This window comes from Saimiri boliviensis, chromosome 15 (genome assembly GCF_048565385.1).
Source record: "Saimiri boliviensis isolate mSaiBol1 chromosome 15, mSaiBol1.pri, whole genome shotgun sequence".
Classification (NCBI taxonomy): Eukaryota; Metazoa; Chordata; class Mammalia; order Primates; family Cebidae; genus Saimiri; species Saimiri boliviensis.
Window position 1 is genome coordinate 65,615,990 of NC_133463.1, and position 22,958 is coordinate 65,638,947.

At 38.2% G+C, this 22,958-nt stretch overlaps 1 protein-coding gene across 1 annotated transcript in view; it reads right to left on the reverse strand.

The window, feature by feature from the left end:
• EIF3H (eukaryotic translation initiation factor 3 subunit H) overlaps positions 1-22,946 on the reverse strand; it is a 106,958-nt gene extending 84,012 nt beyond the window's left edge. Inside the window, exon 1 of the mRNA XM_003933116.4 lies at positions 22,781-22,946. Within this exon, the coding sequence (XP_003933165.1) occupies positions 22,781-22,912 (132 nt within the window). The 5' untranslated portion in view covers positions 22,913-22,946. The remainder of the gene's footprint in view (positions 1-22,780) is intronic.
• Between the last annotated feature and the right edge of the window lie 12 nt (positions 22,947-22,958).

A 22,958-nucleotide genomic window follows, 5' to 3' on the forward strand; every position in this document is an offset into this window, starting at 1 on the left:
CCTCAAAGTGTTCAGAAACCCAAAATTCATCAAATCTTGCACAAAAGATTTTATAGAGCTTAATGGAGCTTAATCTCCAGCCCATGTACCCTCCTTCCCAGAGGCCAGTGGGGCTGACCCAAATTACCTCATTAGCATTAACTCAGGTGAGATAAAAGGGTAAGCATTACGAATAAAAGACAGTCCTATCACTCAGGAAGTCCTAAAGGTTTGGGGAACACTGTGACAGGAACTAAGAACAAAGACCAAAGATATTTCATATATTTCAAGGCCCTTAAAAACTTAAAAAAAAAAAAAAAAATTCTAAAAAATTAAAAACTCTCTAAAATGTGCATGTACCCCCAAAAATCTTGCACATTGATATTTGCATATCAGAAACTCAAACCAAGAAATGTGTGAACTATTTATTTCGCTTAAAAATAATCTCTAGTGGAAGCTCTGAAAAAAATTAAAATGAGAAAAATAAACACATTACACGCTAATATAAACTATATTTTAAAGAAAAATGTTTTTAAAAACAATGTAATTTCATCAGGATATAAGAATGATAATGTTTCACATTTCTGTAAAAAATTTATATTTTCAAAAAAATTTTAATCCAGGAGAGAAGAAACATAGTTTCACATTTTTGTGAATCTTTTTAATATCTGGTTTAATAGCAAACAGATGGATAATCATATCTGCTCTTGCAGTCAATCCTTTATGATATCACACATCATGTAGCATCTGGAAACCTCCATTAAACACTCATGAAAGAATAAGAGTAAAAATGGCAAATTATGTATTATTATGAAAATAAGTTTTGACCTTGGAGACTCTCTAAAAGGGCATCCAAGATCCTCACACTTTAGGAACTGCTATTCTAGAATGACAATTAGGAAAATTAATGTGATTACAGATTGTGGAAATCACTAAGAAAAGGGGAAATGTAACAAGCAGGGGCAGGGAGGCAGCCTTAACTAGGGGGATCCAGGAAGGGCTTCTGAGAGGACACCTGATCAGAGAACTGAAGAACAAGCCATCAGCCCTATGAAGACTTGGGAGAAGAGAATTCTTGACAACTATGGATCTGTAATCTTTTAAATAAAAATACTAATATTTACATTTCATAAAGTACACAAGTTGTATTTTAGGGGAAGAGAAAGGCCTCTAGATGGATAAGCACTAGGATGTGAGGGATACACGTTCATGTTTTTACTAAAAGAACTGGTAGATAAATAGTAAGTCCACCTACTGGCAGAAAGTCGGTTTTTTTGTTTATTTGTTTATTTTGAAACAGGATCTCGTTCTGTCACCCAGACTGGAGTGCAGTGGCACAATCTCCACTCGCTGCAACCTCTGTCTCCCAGGTTCAGGCAATTCTGCTTCAGCCTCCCAAGTAACTGGAATTACAGGGGCACACCGCCACACCTGGCTAAGGTATTTTTTCGTATTTTTAGTAGACACAGAGTTTCACTATGTTAGCCAGGCTAGTCTCGAACTCCTGGCCTCAAGTGGTCCACCTGCCCGGGCTTCCCAAAGTGCTGGGGTTACAGGCATGAGCACTATGCCTGGCAGGAACAGTTCTATCTTAAAATAACATGTAATTCAAAACTATCAAGTTCATTCAATTTTTGTTAATGAATTATAAAACACAATATACTAGTAAAATCCTTTTAGAAACAGTTACCATAGCTTTTAATTAGCAATATGCGTATTCCCAATACCAGGGGTCAGGGTCAATCTTTACCTAGTAAGCATGTCTATGAAGAATTCCTCTAATAAAGGTTGCAACTCCAATAAAATTCAGAGGTAAAAAGAAAACTATTTAAAGAAACATACTGGACTTTCAGGACCTGCGAGTATTTGCAGCAATGCCCTAAAATACATTAGACATAGATACAATCTGCAAAACCTAGGAGCTGAGTAATAATCCAGTCTCTCTTCTTGGGTTAGGATATGGAGTTCTGAACTTGTCTGAACAAGTAAAGTAGAAACTGAGACCATTCTAAAAAGCTTCAACTGTATGAAAATTGCTAGTGTGAAAGCAGAAAACAGTAACTGTAGTATCTTACAGCTAAACATAAATGCACCAAACGACTATACCTACTCCCAGGAATCTACCCAAGAGAAATAAAAACATCCACACAAAGACATGTCTACAAATGTTCATGGTAGCATTATTCATAACAGCTAAAAACCGGAAGCAACCCAAACCACCAAATGAAGATGAATAAATAAACTGCAGCACAGGTTGAGGATCCCTTATGCAAAATGCTTGGGATCACAAGTGTTCCCGATTTTGAAATATACGCATTTTCAACTATATCTTTATACCACAGAGCAGAGAATAAACAAAAACAACAACAATAACAACACACAGTGAGTAACGCACATAAGTCATCTTGGCGCCATGTGGATCATCGTGAGGAATCTACTGTTGATATATCAAGCCCCCACTTTATTATGCTCTGCAAGTATGCTTGCAGGGGACAATTTGGGCATGCAGGAAAAAAGAAATGCATAACACAGCTGAAGGAGACTGGGAGAGTCTTTTTTCCCTTGGGGAGCCCAAGCAAGCTGTGTGGTGTACACCTGTGTTTTAACAACAATCCATCACATGAAGTCAGATATGGAATTTTACACTTGTAGATCGTAACAGTGCTGAAAAAGCATCCAATTTTGGAACTTTTCAGATTCTGAATTTTCCAATTAGCGATGTTCAACCTGTATATCTCTATGGAATTATATTCAACAATAAAAAGGAATAAAATATCAACAGACAAAACAGGGAGGAATCTCAAAAACATGCAAAGTGAAAGAAGTTAAACAAAATGTTACGTACTACACATATAGTTTCATTTATATGACATTCTAGAAAAGGCAAAACAATAGTGACAGGGAGCTGATAAGTGGCTGCATGGAGCCAAGGTGAGAACGCAAACACTGACTGCAGAAGGATACCAGGAAACTCTCCAAGGTGGGGAAAATATTCAATTAATACACCTTGATTGTGGGAGCAGTTAAACAACTGTTTACAATTACTAAAATTCATCCAACTGTGCATTTAAAACGAGTGGAACTTACTGTGTATAAACACTACCTTAACTGTACAAAACTGTATAGACGTTAAAAGTCTGAAGAAGAAAACAATTCATACATGCACTGACTCCCATTTTTACTCTCAATTTCAGAGTTCAAAGATTCAAAGATCCCCTGAGATACTATAATATCTAAAGAGCTAAGCTAAGAACCACAACTATCACCCTACCTATTATGTATCATATAAAATAAATCTCTAGCAACTCAAGTGTTTAATAAACCTAGGTCACCAAAAATAAATTAAATCATATTATTTTAGAAGACAAAGTATACTACTTAGAATTTTTCTATTACTTTACAGTATTTTGGAATTTAATGACATTATTTAGACAATAGACAATTTGTTTCTAGAAAAGCCTGCTTATGTGAAACAAATTCAAAGAAATTGGGAAATGTTAAAATATTTACCATCCCCCTGCCCAAAAAGACAGGATATTTTTTAAAAAATTCACACTATCAGGCCAGGGGCGGCGGCTCATGCCTGTAATCCCAGTACTTTGGAAGGCCAAGGCAGGAGCATCACCTGAGGCTGGGAGTTCAAGACCAACCTGACCAACATGGAGAAACCCCACCTCTACTAAAAATACAAAAAATTAGCCCGACATGGCAGCACATGCCTGTAACCCCACCTACTTGGGAGGCTGAGGCAGGAGAATCGCTTGAACCAGGGAGGCAGAAGTGCAGTGAGCTGAGTTCACACCATTGCACTCCAGCCTGGGCAACAAGAGCAAAACCCCATCTAAAAAAAAAAAAAAAAAAAAAAAAAATCACACTACCCAATATTCTACATCAAAATGTATACTTCTCAAAGGGTGCAAGCCCTAAAAGAAACATTCAAACCTGAAGGACAGATAGGAGCTTGAAAAGATCTAGGAGCCTCTTAAAATCATCGGCAATTATTTTTTATTTATGTACTTGAAGGCATTTCCCTAGAGGGAAAAAAGTCTGTCATTCATCAAATTCCCAAAAAAGCCCATAACCCAAAAAGAAAGTTTTAAAAATTGATACAGCCAGGCACACTGGCTCAAGGCTGTAATCTCAGCACTTTGGGAGGCTGAGGTGGACCAATTACCTGAAGTCAGGAGTTTGAGACCAGTCTAGTCAACATGGTGAAACCCTGTCTCTACCAAAAGTACAAAAAAATTAGCCAGGCATGGTGGCTGGCACCTGTAACCCCAGCTACTCTGGAGGCTGAAGCAGGAGAATCACTCGAACCCAGGAGGCAGAGGCTGCAGTGAGCCAAAATCCACCCACTGCATTCCGGTCTGGAGAACAGAGCAAGACTGTCTCAAAAAGAAGAAAAAAAAAAGTAATACAAACTTATTATCTACATGCAGTTACATGTTTAAATGAAGACGAATGAAGCAGGGAGCACGTGGCTCATGCCTGTAATCATAGCAATTTGAGAGGCCCAAGTGGGCAGATTGCCTGAGCTCAGGAGTTCGAGACCAGCCTAGGTAACACAGTAAAACCCCATCTCTACTAAAATACAAAAATTTAGCCGGACATGGTGGTGTGTGCCCGCAGTCCCAGCTACTAGGAGAGGCTAGGTGGAAGAATCACTTAAACCTGGAAAGCGGAGGTTGCAGTGAGCCAAGATAGTGTCACTGAACTCCAGCCTGGGCAACAGAGCAAGACTCTGTCTTAAAAAAAAAAAAAAAAAAAAGAAAAAAGAAAAGAAAAGAAAAACGGTATGGATGGATGTACTTCTTCCTTTTGCATCTGTACTTTTCCTTAGTTATAATGGAACTGAGCATGTGCTTGTTTTCAAATTAAAAAGCATCAAATAAAAAAATTAAGAGAAAAGATTTTTAAAATACAGCAATCACTGCAATTTGCTGTGTGGAGTTTCACAAAATAGAACAAACTAATGTCTCATTTTTTCTGACACTGCTACTGAGTTGACAACGATGTAAACATAATACAGCTTGATTTTAGGAGGTTCTTTTGTTTGTAAAATATGAGCTAAATGAAGCAGTTAAGAAGACTTAAAATGATGAGAAACAAGCCCACATACAAGCCAAAGCACCTGCTGATTTTAAATCCTCATCTCTTGCTGACCTGACTCCTCTTCAACTTTATGAATGTCACTGTACACACATATACAAATTACCAGAAAACATGCACACATACACACACCATCAACATAAAGAAGCAATGTCTGGATTGGTTTTCAACAAGCAGAGAGGCCTGTTTAAGAGAAGCCTAATCTATACCTCAACAATTGAAACTTTGTCCGTACTACAATAAACCTTCACCAGGAAAAGCAGCAGGTTTCCCATCATCTTTGTAACACACACAATTAAGGATCTGCTGAAAAGGGAAAGAAGTAAATTTAAACTGTTAGAACTATACCATCTATCATTTTTAAGCCTGCTTTATAAAGCTAAGGTAGGGAATGCTGAGGTTACAACCTGTTCATCTTTTTAAACAGTTCACAGAACTAAAAAACACTGAATTATTAAAATGTTTTACCACTAAAACTAATTAAAAATTAAGTAAATGTAGTGGTATTCAGTGATCACAATACTATTTTACACACACTTCATTCAAATACTAATACTCTGGTTACAGGAAGATGCTATTAGCCAAAATAGACATGAAAATAGTTTATAACAATGCTTCTCAAGTTCAGTGGTAAAGAATCCATTTTCCCCCAGTCCATTACAGACCAATACTTAGTAAAATACAATAAAAATTACTTACTAGAAGAATGAAAATTTAAAAAGAAACACACAAGCCCAGGGATATAACTTGGATACCACAGCAGTGTCAAACTACTATAATAAAAATTTCTAAATACTCGATCTTAACCCTGTGTTTATACTGTGCAGACCAGTGTTCCCAAACCGTACCTCATACTTTGAGTAGCACTAGTTTACAGAATCTGTAACATTAAGGAGGTAAACAGTTCTTTCCCAACTCCGAAAATCAAGCATTTGATTAGACTACAGAATCAAACACTTCTTATTTATGTCACAAAGTCTCTCAAAATACATCACCACAATAGATGTGAGCTCCAAACTGTGTAGCTACCAAACACTTACGTAACTGTAAGCCCAGCTGCATAAGGCCGTGGCAATAGTTGAGAAAAGAGAGCAAAAAATGAATAGTTTGCTGCTTCTACAGGAGATGACAGGCACACTCCTCCACTGGGGTCAGATCATGACTCCCTTAGTTCCAACTCTATGCTGAACACTGTATTTTTAAGAATGGTAAAAACAGGCCGGGAGTGGTGGCTCAAGCCTGTAATCCCAGCACTTTGGGAGGCCGAGGTGGGCGGATCACGAGGTCAAGAGATGGAGACCATCCTGGCCAACAAGGTGAAACCCCAACTCTACTAAAAATACAAAAATTAGCTGGGCATGGTGATGTGCGCCTGCAGTCCCAGCTACTCGGGAGGCTGAGGAAGGAGAATTTCTTGAACCCAGGAGGCGGAGCTCGCAGTGAGCCGTTGTGCCACTGCACTCCAGCCTGGCGCCTGGTAACAGAGTGCAACTCCATCTCAAAAACAAAAAAAAAAGAATGGTAAAAACAAACTTATTTCAGCAGCAGGGCCCACTTTGAATCACAACTTCTGTAAGACAGAGATAAGACAGTACTTTATTCAGTCAGTAAGCCCAGCAAAAACCCCAGCGTTCAAAACTCTCACTGCTATTCTTCCATTTGTTACCTAGTACACAGTAATTCTAGAAATCTTTACTTCTTTGTAAAAATGTAACGTTCGAGTGAAAGAAAAAACTTTAATAAGAGCTTATACATGAATTCTTATGGCTGTATACACCAACGTGATTCCCCAATCCTGTAGTCTACACAAACAGAAAAATTCTATAGCATAGTGGTTGTGGGACTGGGAACCAAAATCCAAAATAAAATTTTGACTGCGCAGCCCTGCAGCCTTAGGCAAGTTACCTTATCTACCCTAGCCACACCTTCCTCCTATGGAGCTAAAGACAGTACCTATCTCAAGCACTGTTGCAAAGATTAAAAAAGAATCCACTCAAACTATCTAGCACACAATTACTAGTAAGTCCTCAGTAAATGTTAACTACTATTAAACCAACTATTACAACAAACATTTCACCTTTTTTTCTTCCTTTTTATTTTTTTTTAGAATCAAGTCCAATTTCTTTTAATTTTTTTCTATCTTTTTTTGGTCCTATTTCACCTATTCTCATTCATTCATCTATCCATCTGTCCATCAAAGGAATATTTAGTGAATAAAATATGCCTTGTTACCCTTATGGCATGGACACTTGTCTCTCCGGAGTTCATTCCTCAGAGATTTTTTTTTTTCAGCCTAGTAAGATGTGAATTATAGCTTATTAACCAACTGATGCCCAACTCCCATTTTTTTTTTAAGACGTATCTTTCATCTGGACATACTATCTCTTATAACACCAATACCACAAAGTTTTACAAGATGTTTTAAATTTGCATTTAAAAACTCCAGAGTTCAGGCTGGGCACGGTGGCTCAAGCCTGTAATCCCAGCACTTTGGGAGGCCGAGGCGGGTGGATCACGAGGTCGAGAGATCGAGACCATCCTAGTCAACATGGTGAAACCCCATCTCTACTAAAAAATACAAAAATTAGCTGGGCATGGTGGCGCGTGCCTGTAATCCCAGCTACTCAGGAGGCTGAGGCAGGAGAATTGCTTGAACCCAGGAGGCGGAGGTTGCAGTGAGCCGAGATCGCGCCATTGCACTCCAGCCTGGGTAACAAGAGTGAAACTCTGTCTCAAAAAAAAAAAAAAAAGTCCAGAGTTCAATTACATGTACTCAAAATATTCTGTATATATATGTGTGTTTATGTGTATGTAATTTTCCCTTAAAACATCATTAACGACAAAGTACAGTCTACAAGTTTCTCAAAAGTCCGAAATAAAAAAGACAAAGCCCAAACTCTACCAGTCACTGCCTATTTGAAGAGGTCACGCAGGATGCACAATTCCTACTTGGCTTTACTACAGTCTCATAGCTTCTGGGAGGTAAGGCCCACAGCCTGAATTTCTCACATCAATCACTGTCAAAGAACAACTATTACTGTAGATTTTTATTCTCAAAGAAATTGTAATGCTGCAAAATCTCCCTTTAGCATATTCTGCAAAGTCAATATCTAGACTTTCATTTAATTCTGGCTTCTTTCACTGACTGATCTGTGAACTTGGCAGTTTTCTTATTTGGTTAAGCCTAGATCATTTTTTTCAAACACTGAACAAAGAAGGTAGTTATTGCCAAAATGTAAATTCAAAAAGCAGAAAGCTGCATTAGTCTTAAATTTAACACATTTTATGGCTCAAGTGGGATAGGGTTCCATTTCATAACTGGCTGAGTCAAATAATAAATGGGATTTAAATCACTGCTGGTAAGTTTTGATGTGAAAGAAATTTAAGTAACTTCAACAGGCAAAAAAAAGACTTTTTGCTCCTGACACATATGGGATTAGTTACTATGCTCCAATATGTTTAATCAATATCAACCTCCATAATATTTCAGTTTGAAAGAGCATATTTCATTATTATTCTCCTGAATCTAATGCTCACTGATGGTCCACATTTTAAAAGTTAAATCAACTAATAATTGTTGGGAAAAAGAGAAGATAGGGAATTTAGCCTCAAGAGATTCGACAGAATGGTACTAATCTCATCATAAAAAATAGTCACATGTAAGTATGATGAAGCAATCAAATGTCGAAATATACAACTGTAATTTAGAATTAACCATTCAGAATTGTTATACCTTCTAATACATTCTAAGTTTATTACATTCAATTTTATTACATTCAGGAGCACTGACCACTGCCCAAATAGAGAAAAGGGCTTTAGGTGAGTTTGGGGCACTCTGATTATAATTTGTTTCTGCCTCCTTGCTAAAATAATTGCAGGAGGAAACATGTAAAAAGCAACTACGACTACCTCTGGCAAGAGGGTGGTTGGAAGACACAGATGACAGTGAGTTTCTTTTCACTATATACTTTTATTTTGCCTTTGATTTTTGTACCATATGCATGTATTACCCAGTATAATGTGTTTAATTAAATAGGCTTAATAAATTAAATGGCTTCCCATTTTCCTGTATAAAAAGCGTACCACAGTAAGCCCGCAAGGTGATTATTCATCTTCTTCCTGGTCAAGAGTTGCTTTAGAATGAAACCAAAGATGATGCATTTCTGTGTAAAATGTAAAATGGGGGTTTTCTTCTCTCCAATAGGAAAATGTTTTTATTTTGTTTTAAAAGCTATCAGTAAACTACACTTGCAAACACCATCACTAAGAAAAAAAAGAAAAAGAAAATACACTTAGATCTCACCACTTAAGAAAAAAAAAAAGAAAACACCATCACAGGCCCTCATTTGGAGGATCAAAACAAAATGTGACAGGCAAGGCCAACTGGTGGTGGCTCACAGCTGTAACATTAGCACTTTGGGAGGCCAACGCAGAAGGATCACCTTCAGTCCAGGAGTTCAAAACCAGTCTCATCAATATAGAGAGGCCCCATCTCTACAAAAAATAAAAAAATTAGCCAGGCAAGGTTGCACACACCTACAGTCCCAGCTACCAGAAAACTAAGGAGGAGGATCACTCAAGACCAAGGAGTGCAAAGCTGCAGTGAGCCATGACTACACCACTAAATGCCAGCCTGGGCAACAGAGCAATATCCTGTCTCAAAAAATAACAGGCTAGGCACAGTGGCTCATGCATAGAATCCCAGCACTTTGAGGGGCTGAGGCAGGCAGATCACTTAAGGCCAGGAGTTCAAGACCAGTCTGGCCAACATAGCAAAACCCCATCTCTACTAAAAATACAAAACGAAAACAAAAATTAGCTAGGTGTGGTTAGATGCACCTATGGTTCCAGCTACTAGGGAGGCTGAGGTGGGAGGATCACTTGAGCCCAGGAAGTGGAGGTTGCAGTGAGCTGAGATCGAACCACTGCCCTCCAGCCTGAGCAACAGAGCAAGACCCTGTCTCAAAAATACACACACACACACAAATAATAAGTCAGGAAATAAAGTTTGATTTTATTATGTGTGTAACAGTAATTTTCCAAAGGGTTGAGTTTTAGGATTACAGCTGTCCTCTGAGAAGATAACTTACTCAGCAGCACTGTCCAAGTACAAAATGGAGTCTGTAAGACCAGTTATATAGGCTCTAGTGACAGCTGAGAAAGAGAGCAAGAACTGAACAGTACAGACAATGTAGTTATAAACCCAAGGAACCAAGTAAGTCATCTTAGAAAAATGCAAGGAGGGGCCGGGCGCGGTGGCTCAAGCCTGTAATCCTAGCACTTTGGGAGGCCGAGGCGGGTGGATCACAAGGTCAAGAGATCGAGACCATCCTGGTCAACATGGTGAAACCCCGTCTCTACTAAAAATACAAAAAAGTAGCTGGGCATGGTGGCATATGCCTGTAATCCAAGCTACTCAGGAGGCTGAGGCAGGAGAATTGCCTGAACCCAGGAGGCGGAGGTTGTGGTGAGCCGAGATCGCGCCATTGCACTCCAGCCTGGGTAACAAGAGCGAAACTCCGTCTCAAAAAAAAAAAAAGAAAAATGCAAGGAAAACCTCAAGAAACAGTCAAAGACGGTATCAGAAGCCTGCGTGACGTGGGTAGTGGTATCACCAATGGACAGGAGATAAAAGTAGTTGGGGACAGGAAGAAGTGGAAATACCGAGGTATTTCAAAAAAAATCATAGTAATCCTCAAGATACAATGAACATCTGTGGCACTTAAGTACTAGTTTAGGTACTATTTTGGAGGCAAACAAAATCTTAAAATTTTATGCCAAGATACAGCTTATGTTTAAAGGGTCAAAGACTCAAAGGGTTTTAAAAAATTATATTTTGACTAAGTTAATAGTGAGTTATCACTATTTTTCTGAGTACAATTTTTTTCTCTTATATGCTTGAGCATAGTACCAGCATTAACAGGAATATGGCATACTACTCCAGAACATCTAAGTATTCACTTCAGCCCTTTCAGTTTTGATGAAACAACTACAGTTTGTCATCAAACAGCTAAGTAAATTACACTACACTTTGCTATTAAATCTAATCTTTACTGGATATAACCATTTTATATAATGACCTACCTACCAGTAGTAGTTCACACACACACACACACACACACACACACACACACACACACACACAAAGCCATATTCTCTTTAAGATATTATCTAAAGCCTTGCCAAATAAAATAATATCCAAGTACCATAAACTAAGTATTTTATCAAAAAAAATTATACTAATTTTGAAAACAAGGCAAATGCAACCAAGTGTTCTGTAAGTGCTAAAATTAGGAGCTTTTACCTAAGAAACGATTTATAGACCTGATGAAGTAAAAGTGAGAAAATCTCTCAACACAAAAATAAGAACTTAAAAAGATTCTTTTCAAAGCTTCATGCTTTGTAGAGGCTTTTTTCTCCAAGATACAGGCTAGGACTAAGCTCTAAGTCCAGAGCACTGCTGTCAATTAAAATGTCTGGAATTGCGGCTGGACACGGTGGCTCACGCCTCTTATCTCAGCACTTTGGGAGGCTGAGGTGGGTGGATCACCTGAGGTCAGGAGGTAAAATGGTAAAACCAATATGGTAAAATCCTGACTGTACTAAAAATATAAAATTTTAGCCAGGCATAGTGGCACATGCCTGTAATCCCAGCTCTTTGGGAGGCTAAGGCAGGAGAATCGCTTGAATATGGGAAGCAGAGATTGCAGTGAGCCAAGATCACACCAATGCAATCCAGCCTGGATGACAAGAACGAAACTCCATCTCCAAAAAAAAAAGAATACCTGGAATTACTCACCCAAACCAATGAAGTCCAAGACACTGAAAGAAAGATCAGAATTTATCGTTATACAGAAACCAGCTGAAGCAAAAGGTGACAAGAAAACAAAAGATAAAAAATGCTATTGTAAACCCATACCTTTTAATGTTAAATAGATGTTTGACGCATACCCATATATATCATTCAATCCAAGCCAGATCTGCTGTAGCAACTAAAGTTAAAATGTTTTAATCATATTTCATTTACTTGGGAAAGCATCCAGTTTGAAATCCAACAGTAACTATTACCAACTATTAAAATCAATACCTACTGCTAAAAATCCTATCAACAATGATGGAATAATAGTAAGAAATTATCCATTCAAGTTCTGTTTATTGTAGTAGGAAGGCCATTCACTATCCTCATATCAAACTAAGGCCTAGAGATCCTAACTGATTCAGTCCTCTCCTCCATGAGAAGTACTGTATATGCTGCCTTAAATTATGCCCAAGAAGACAGCTATAAGAAACAAATGATAGTTTGCCATCACTAGCATATATGTCACAAACACAGTAAGCATTGTCAAAAAGCAAAAGACAAAGAATTTCAAAAAGGTGTCCGACCTTAAGGGAAAGGACCAATGCCCAGATGTTTGCAGGTTTATCCAAATCTTGGGAGGAACATAAAAATCAAAAAGTCTGACCCGGTATGGTGGCTCATCCCCATAATCTCAGCACTTTGGGAGGCCAAGGCAGGCAGACCGCTTGAGGCCAGGAGTGTGAGGCCAGTCTGGCCGACATGGCAACACCTCATCTCTACTAAAAATATAAAAGTTTGCCAGGTATGGGGGCGCACAGCTACTAAGGAAGCTGAGGCACAAGAATCACTGGAATCTGGAAGGTGGAGGTTGCAGTGAGCCGAGATCGGGACACTGCCCTCCAGCCTGGTCAACAGAGCGAGACTGTCTCAACAAACAAAAAAGGAAAAGTAAGACAGACTTAGAATTACCTACCGAATGCAGGTAAATTGCCTAACTTAGGAATACTTACCAGTATTCTTCCCAATGCTCCTTTATATATTGATTTTCTTTACTGATCCCCAGTATCTTAATATGTGAACTCAGTAGTTAAAGGCTGCATTTTTCCAATCTTCAGAATATTTACAAAACGGACTTCTTATAGCTACAAATCTTCTACAGTATGACTGATTATTAAACATAAAGATTCTAATACATAAGGTTTCTCATACATTTTAAAGTTAGAAGTCTGTAAGACACCTGAGTTTTGAAAAATGTATTTCCCAATGCTCAAACAAGGAGCACTAGATTAACTATTCTGTACACACCTTAACTTCTATTTCCCCCACCTGTCCATTAATCAAATCACATAAGCTGTCTGTACCCACATTTCCTAATTGGTAAAATAGGGATAATGATGGTTCCTATTTCAAGGAGTTGTTGTATTGCTTCAATGCCATAATAAATATAAAATACTTAAAACAGTACCTGTCACATAACAACTACAGAGGTCTTAAAATGTATGAAGCTGCTGTAAAATGTAAATGAGAATGAGTCAAGGATGGCTAGATGTGATTTGAATTCAAGCTCTAGAATATATTCACTTTATGTCTTTGAAAAGCCACTCAGCTTCCTGGAGTGGGAGAATCAAATGTACAATCCGGATAATACTAGCCTACCCAGCTCCTGGAGCTACCAAGATACAATAAGGTATGCTAAATGATTTTTCGATTATAAAAACTTACTATTTATAAGCAATAACATCTTACTTGCCTAAGCAAAAAATATCATTAAGCAATAAAAGTGTCAGGCTGCATAATGAATTTAATCCTCCCTCACAAATATTCAGGTTAAAGATAATCCTGCATAACGGTTTTTCACCCACAGCACATAAAAACCTGAAAAGCAAGGGGATAAGAATCACATAAATTTACCTAGAATTCAATGACAGGGACATTTTTTTTTTTTTTTTTGAGACAAAGTCTCACTCTTGTGGCCCAGGCTGGATGGAGTACAGTGGCGCATCTCGGCTTACTGCAACCTCCAGCTCCCAGATTCAAACAATTCTCCTGCCTCAGCCTCTCAAATAGCTGGGATTACAGGCACCCACCATCATACGTGGCTAATGTTTTTTGTATTTTTAGTAGAGACAGGGTTTCATCATGTTGCCCAGGTTGGTCTCAAACTCCTGACATCAGGTGATCCACCCACTTCAGCCTCCCAAAGTGCTGAGATTACAAGTGTGAGCCACAGCATCTGAACCCATAACATGTTCTAAATGATAATACCATGTCATCAAACACGATCAGATTGTACTAAATATGCTCTGACTAAAGCAGCAGGAAATTATGTAATACACTTCAAAAAGATGTATAATTAAAATAGCTAAAATGTGCAAGTTTCGGTGCTTGACAGGATTTCAAATTATCTGACTAAAAAAGTCTCGCACATGAAACAACTTATGTATTCACCACTGCAGTCAGAAAACTGAAAGACACCACGAGTCATATAATTTTTTTGTTGTTATAAATTAACAAGCCAGACAAACTATATTCTACTTGAGCCCAGGATCTCAGGCAAAAGCCTCCATTTCAACAGAATTTAACAAGCTGTTGTCTACTCTCTTTAACTTAATAAAAGTATCACAAAAAGTCTACAGTTAACACATGTGATAGCCTGACATTACATATCTGAATTATTTGATTCAATTCACAAAGCACTTCCAACAGCCAGGCACAGTGGCTCACACCTGTAATCCTAGCATTTGGGGAGGCTGAGGCGAGCGAATCACCTGAGGTCAGGAGTTTGAGACAAGCCTCACCAACATGCCAAAACCCCATCTCTACTACAAATACAAAAATTTGCCAGGTGTGGTGGCACATGCCTGTAATCCCAGCTACTTGGGAGGCTGAGGCAGAAGAATCGCTTGAACCCCCAGGAGGCGGAGGTTGCAGTGAGCCAATATCGCTCCATTGCACTCCAGCCTGGGCAATAAGAGTGAAACTCCATCTCAAAAAAAAAAAAAAAAAAAAAAAGCACTTCCACCAAAATGTTGCCATTAGATTTGAATAACCATTAGGTAAGTAAGGTAGAAATAACATTTACTACCAAAGCTGTTGTGAGGATCAGATAAAATCTAACCAAACATCCCTGCACAGGGTCTTATAATAGGTGCTCAATTAACATTAGCGATTTTTCTAACAGATAAGAAATTGACAAGTAAAAAGATGGAGAAATATGAACAAGCTCAGAAAGCTAACTGATTTATCCTCAACTGTGTGCTCTTTTTGTTTCTCATCAACACTCTATTAATTTCTACAAAGCATTTACTAACCCAGTTTCTTCATGATTGATTTTCAAGAAAATTTCCATACAACAGGAGTATATTCATTCATTCACAACATCTGAGTGCCTTCTACAGAAAGGTACTGTTCTAGACACCTGAAAATATTGCAGTGAACAAACCTGACATGGGTGCCACTCTCAAGAAGCTGATATTCTAGTGTGAAGAAATAAGCAATAAGTAAAAACAGCTTCAGACAGTAACAAGGGCCAAACTGGACACCAAAATTCATAGATGTACAAGTCTTTTATATATAATGGTGTAGTATTAGTAATTGCTTATAACCTAGGCACATCTTCCTATATATTATCCCTAGATAACATATAACACTTAATACAGTGTAAATGCTATGTAAATAATTACTGTACTGTATTGGTTTCTATTTGTATTTTTTATTTTTTTCTAGTATTTTTGATCCATGTTTGGTTGAATCCATGGATGTGAGATTGCTGGATTCGGAACCCACAGATATGGAGAGCTGACTCTGTATGTAACTCAAACTTGTCCATTTATTAATAACATACTCTACCTTACTTAACAAAACCAAGAGAATAAGGCACCTAATAAGATAACTTACATAAAGGGGAAAACAAAATTTAAAAGGTTAAGAAATTTCGCCAGGCGCAGTGGCTCAAGCCTGTAATCCCAGCACTTTGGGAGGCTGAGGCGGGTGGATCACGAGGTCAAGAGATCGAGACCATCCTGGTCATCATGATGAAACCCTGTCTCTACTAAAAATACAAAAAATTAGTTGGGCATGGTGGCACGTGCCTGTAATCCCAGCTACTCAGGAGGCTGAGACAGGAGAATTGCCTGAACCCAGGAGGCGGAGGTTGCAGTGAGCCGAGATCGCGCCATTGCACTCCAGCCTGGGTAACAAGAGTGAAACTCCGTCTCAAAAAAAAAAAAAAAAAAGAAATTTCAACAGCAATGGCTTTCAAGCACTGAAACGTGGAGGAGACTAATGTTTTACAATTTTGCCTTCAAAAAGGTGCTCATATCAATGAGAAGGGGAAAACAATATTAACAGTAAATCATTAACAGTATGGATCACATACCAAGATGAGGCATACAAGCTGTCATTAAAAAGTTCAGAGACAGGAAGAGCAATGCTTCTTCTCAAACATTAATATGCTATAAATCATCTGATTTGGTAGAACAGGAGAAGGCCTGAGATTCTGTGATACTTTATGTCTCCATTTCTAACAAATTCAAGTGTAGCCAATATTGCTCATCCCTCAGGTCACAGATCATACTTTGAATAGCAAGAGTCTAATAAACATAAGAAAGGTAAAAGTCAAATGTTCTAGGGAACGAAGTGAGTTCAGTAAGAAAAGTTTAACAGGAAGAATTAGCTTAATTTTGTCTAGGAACAAGAAGACCACCTGACAGAATGAAGACCCATTCTTCCATTTCACAAGGAAGTACCGAGCACTGACTCGCAAAGTACACAGGAAGAGCTACACTGACAAGCCTATTGGAATGGACAATTAAAAGATTATTGACAGAGAGCATTTCAACTTACTGGACTGACAAAAATGGGTCTCTAGCCATACTAAAGGTAGAAGAGATGTGAAGCAATGGGACTTCTCATAAACTGCTAGAACAAATGTGAAATGGTACAAATACTTAGGAAAATAATTTCACATTATGGTTCTTAGCATAACAGTCCGTGAGCATCCCTAAGTCCCACCAATCATAGTGTAAGACAGACATATCAAGACTCAAGACACAGGAGAATATAAACTATGATTTAATTCATATTTATTCATATAGACAAGTGAAAGTAATCAAACTGTTTAATAGTCCATGTGGTAAAGCCACAAAAGAATCATTAAAATTTGCTTAAAAAACAACAACAACAAAAAAGCCAGGTGCGGTAGCTCACGCCTGTAATCCTAGCACTTTGGGAGGCCAAGGTGGGTGGATCACCTGAGGTCAGGAGTTCAAGACCAGCATGGACAACATGGTGAAACCCCATCTTTAAAAAAAAAAATTTTTTTGCTTATACCCATTACTGGAGATAGTTTAACAACAAAAAAAGAATCATTAAAATAAAACTCACCAATAGTGACTCACATAGTGGGAGAAAGGCCCGGAGGAAGGGATGAAAAAGACGAAAGGGCTTCAGAGATACTTGTAATGTTCTATTTCTCAAGTTGAACAGTGGATAACTGAATGTTTAGACACTAACTTCTGTGAATGACATTGTGATATATTTTACAGTTCTTTGCTGATGTTATCAATGATCTTTAAAAAGAAATAATAATTATTCAGGGAGTTTGTGGTGGCAGATTCTAACAGCAATAGAGTTTAAGTATGAAAGACTACAAATATAAAATGGTTCTTTAACCATAACTTAAAGAGGAAAAAAAGCCAGGGCAAAGAAGTGGAACACAGGAAGCTAAAAGAGACAGTGCTTAAAATTTTAATATGGGAGAGTCCTGCTGATGTTTATGTGCTAATGGAGCGTACAGCTGACCCTTAAACAACATGGGTCTGAATTGCACAGGTTCAGGGATGTGAACCTTGCATATAAGAAATGCCAACTTTGCCTATAGGTGGGTTCCACAGGGTTCCATAGCGCCAACTGTAGGACTTCAGTATGCCCAGATTTTGTATATGCAATGGTCCTAGAATCAATTCCCTGTGGATGCTGAGGGACTGCTATATTACCGATACAGAGGAATTGATAAAATAGGTCTAAAGATAGAAAAGGAAGGGTTCAAGAATACAAGAAAAATTGGTCTTGACCACTATCAATGAGCCAGGAAGGAACAAATGTGATTAAACATAAGACTAAACATAGGGTGAGATTAATCTCCAGGTTCACCTCCTACATCTACATATGGCTGAGAATGGTCATGAGAGTCGGGACTTTTTTCTACCTTGCTCACCAACATACCAAAGTATCTAGCAGGGCTAGATCTGGCATATGGTCAGAAATCAATAAATGTTTGTTAAATGAATCAAGAACAGAATACAACCGCAGTATACAGATTCAAGTTAAACTAGATGGAGAATTTTTTTAAAAACAGCATAAGTCTAGGTAACATTGTTTATTCAGTATGTGATGATAAAAGAGGAATTTCAGAGAGAAAGAACTTCATGAACAAAAGCAAGGTCATGCTTACTGCTTGAATAAGGATGTGAATCTAGGTCTGTCTTTAGCATGACTTATTAAAGGAAAAACCAAATAGTCTGAGTGTCTGGAACACACAGTTCCCACAAAGCTTGGAAAGAAAGGAAATAAACCTGAACACAGATGCAAGAAGAAAGAACATTTTGATGGGCCTTAAATTCAATGGAAAGTCATTGAAAACATCTAAGGAAAGAAGTTAAAATCTGAATATTCACATTAAATGAATATTTTAAAGTATGAATGTTAGACTGAAGAGGGCAGGGGGAAACAATATTAAAATAACCTATATAAGATATGAGAACAAAAACTAGGAGTAGTATAAATAATAAAACAGAATGCATACTCATTCATTTATCCTACTCTGTCAGTTAACAGGTTCAGCATTGGAGATACAACATTGGTGACAAAGTACAGTCTCTGCCCTCGGTAGCATACATTCTGATGGAGAAAAAAGAAAACAAGACAGTTACAGGCTGTGGAAAATTCCAGAAGGAAATAAAGGATGCTGTGATGGAAAGTAAGGAGAAGAACAAGTCTATGATTCTATTTTGGACATGTTAAATATGAGCTGCCTATGAGTTATCCAAATAGTGATGTCAAACAGGCAATGGGCATTCAAGAGCCATTACTGGCAGAAATATAAATCTATGACTTATTAGAATATAAATAATATTTAAAGCCATGAGCAGGGATAAGAATATCTTGAAGAATACTACCATAATTACTGCAAATAATAGCAGCAGCTAAGCTTAAACGGTGACTTACTCTGTCCCAGACATTGCTGTAGTTATTGACATATATTCAGTCCATTTAAAGTCTCAAAACAATTCAGATGAGGAAAACGAGGCACAAAGACTTGTCCAATGTCATTCAGCAAATTTTAGAACTGGGGTTCAAACCCAAGCAGTCTGGCTCCAGAGCACGCACTTGTATCAACTTCACTACGCTACCTATGTCAAGCGGAGACTAAAAGAAAAGCCAAAACCTAAACCATGAGGCATTCCAACATGCACAGATGGGGAAAAGACACTAACATAAAAGATGAGGATTAAGTGGCCTTTTAAAAGGAAGGATAGTGATTGACTAGGGTCACACACCGGTAAGAATCCTCAGCATTAAGACATGAAAGCAAAAGAAAGAAAAGATAAACTATAAAATTGATAGGGATACCGGCAAACATTTTGTGGATGAGAAAATGTACCTTCTGAATAAAACAATAATAGAAGTCTTGTAAGTTACTGGTGGATGCAGACTGGAATGCATGTTTCCTGATTATCAGTTCAGTGCTCTTTCTACAATTTCAATCTACAGTAACAAAGGTAGCATTCGGAATGACTCAAGACACATTAATAAGGATGAGAGTGGCAAAGCCACTGACAGTACTCTGAGTGTTTATAATGACATAGGTACTATTAAACACTTCGCATACCTCAGAATTTCATTCTCACAACCCTTATGAGGTAGTACTTTATCATCATCCCCATTTTACAAAGGATAAACCTGAGACCTAGAAAATTTAATAACTTGCAAAACGTCATGCTTACTGATGGAATAAGGATCTGAATCCAAGCCTGTCTTCAGGATTCTCTTGGCTAATATGTAACATTGCTTTTCAAAAAGTAACACTGTTAATCAAGACAGAAAAAAGAAAGAAAGAAAAGGAGAGGAGAATTTAAGGAAGTTTTTTAAAACTGTATTTGGGCAAAGGTGAGTACACCTTTATGACATCCACATAGAGACAGTATGTACATGACTCCATGTATAAAAAATCCATTAATAAAATTTAGAGTAACCAGTATTCACTGTACCTAACCCAGTATATGGCATAAAGAACATACAATTTAAATATTCCCTATTTGATTTATGGTAACTGGAAAACATTCACAATTAAAATATGAGCAAACAAGATACAAGAACCCTGCAACTGCATCATAATCTAGCTGCCTAAAATTACATAAATGACAGAAAGGCAGATGTCCAAAGAGAGTGCAAGTTGTTAGGAATTTACTTTGCTAATATCTACCCAACCGGTGGAGAAAAAAAGCAGTTACCCACTACTGTGCAATAAGAGATCATTAAGTAAGCTCATCAAGAATCTGCATACAAATAATTCTCAAGTAAAATAATCCTTTACCTGCTCTTATTAGGATTCATTTTGGAGTCACTGATAAGCTTTTGATCTTTTTTTTGTTTGTTTTTGAGACAGAGTCTCGCTCTGTTGCCAGGCCGGAGTGCAATGGCACTATCTTGGCTCACTGCAACCTCTGCCTCCTGGGTTCAAGAAATTCTCCTGCCTCAGCCTCCCAAGTAGCTGCAACTACAGGCATGTGCCACCACACCCAGTTAACTTTTTTATTTTTAGTAGAAACAGGGTTTCACCATGTTGGCCAGAATGCTTGATCTCGTGATCTGCCCACCTCGGCCTCCCAAAGTGCTGCAATTACAGGCATGAGCCACTGCACCCAGTCACTTCTGATTTTTTATCCAACATCAAAGGTGCTTCGGTAATCAGAAATGGTCCTTTTGGTGGTAGATATGAGCATTTTCTCCACTGTAAAGGTTTATCTTCCACAGTATCTGAGTAAATCAACATTCACATGTACAAACCAACCCCCTGTGAGCAGGATTAACGGGTTCCTTAGCATTAATCAATTGTGAGAGAGCTGATAAAAAATAGTAATTTGTCAATCCACAAAATTGAGAACCACTCTCGACCTTCCTAAGCCCACTGTCTACTTGTGAAACTTGAAGTGATCCAGTCCATCTCCACCTGCAGGTGTCTCTTTTTAATTCAACAATCCCTCTTAAAGCTGCCAGGAAATTGTTACTGATGTGCTTTTATCACTGCCCTGTAAGACAATTCTTAGAAGAATGTCCTAAAATATTTACCGAATAAATGACCTCCAAATAGATTTAATGTCACCGACCTTTTGCCTTTTTCAACTCTGGAAACTAAGTGACTCAAAGAGTGCTGTCGTGACCTAGCAAATGTAATAAGAAATGTGTTCCTAAGGAATAAACATTTCCCAAGTGTGTAAGTGGTACTTATTTTAACAAGTGTAATCTAAGTCCACCCACCAGCTTTAGAGATTTGCAATCTCTAAAGACACGTCATTTGCTCCTGAACACACATCTGCCTACCATGAGCCAGGGAAAGCCACAGTGCCAGTACACAGACCAGATAGTATTACATTTTCAACGTATTACACAAGTGACACTTAGAACAAAACATTCCAAAGTTAATCTCTCACCTGCATCTTTCAAGCTCTGCTAATCATAGACATTAAACTCTTAATAATCGTAACATCGATTACACTGTGCCTAGAGGTCACCACATAAATTTTTTTATTTAACCCAAACAACTCTATGACATAAATACTTCTCATTCCCACTTGACAGATGAGGAAAGCAAAGCTTGGAAAAGGTTAACTTGCCCAAGGTCACAGAGCTGGTTAAGTGGAAGAGCCTAGAAGACTGAATGAGCTCTTAACCACGAGGCTACACTTTTGTATCCAGTTTAACTAAGTCTGTTCAACAGATTCAATTATATGCTGGATTTAAATTATGAATAGTTTCCACTTAAAAATAGCCCCATGCAATTAAAATTTTCAAATGAATGTAAAAGTACTTCCTTATTACAAGTATCTAAGATCTGCATTAATGGGAAATAACCTTTAAAAAATCAAAGGGAGAGAAGATGCTTTTTAAAAAGAGGAGCAGGAAAGATGCTTTTAAAACTAGAATGTCGTACAAATGCATTTTGCTTCGAAACAACAGAAATAAAATTTCTCATTCTAGATTTTCCTTTTCCCAGCTAAGTCCATTCCTTATCAAGAATTTCCTTAGATGTCCTAGTTCACGAACCTTAACTACTAAATACATTTGAGGTCATTCTCTTTGAAATTCTTTTATGTTTTTCAGAAAGAACACTACAAAAGAGTCTATTCTAATTAGGCGGTTTCATTTAAAGCGCCTAAGTACAGACTCAAAAGACTGGCTACAAAGTATATCTTCATTTAGGAAGTTATAGATGTTAGATCCCAGCAGGGAAGCAGTGGAGTATCCTTACTGACTCCTTCCCAGAGCCCTGCTAAGTCCCTAAATCCTTTTCGAAACCTTCGTTAGCTGCTTGTCTCCAGGAGTCTTTCTCCAAATCCTCACTCCAGGCAACTCAAAACAAGACCCCAGGAACTTGTCACTCACACCCTATTCTCAGTCCCCTTCCTGAAGCCACAACTGTCCCGTTAGAAGATAAGAGAAGGTTGTCGCGTATCCTGACAAAAAAGTGAGGATGAAAGAGAAAGGTACTAGGGAAAAACTTTGGCCCAGCCACACCAAGCCCGGGGGCAGAAAGCTGGGAAGTACGGCTGGCGGGACGGGGCTGGGAACTGTGCTCCCCACGTGGGCCAGAGGAGACAGAACAGCACTCACAAGGCCATCTATCTGCACTTGCTTCACGGCTGAATCTCCGGAGCCGCCTTTGCCCTTGCCTTTCCCTGCTGCGCCGGCGGTGGAACTGGAAGAGGTGGCAGAAGAGCCGGTACCTTCCTTGCGAGACGCCATCTTTCTAGGCAGACAGGAAGAAAGAGAAACATGAGTTACCGGAAGC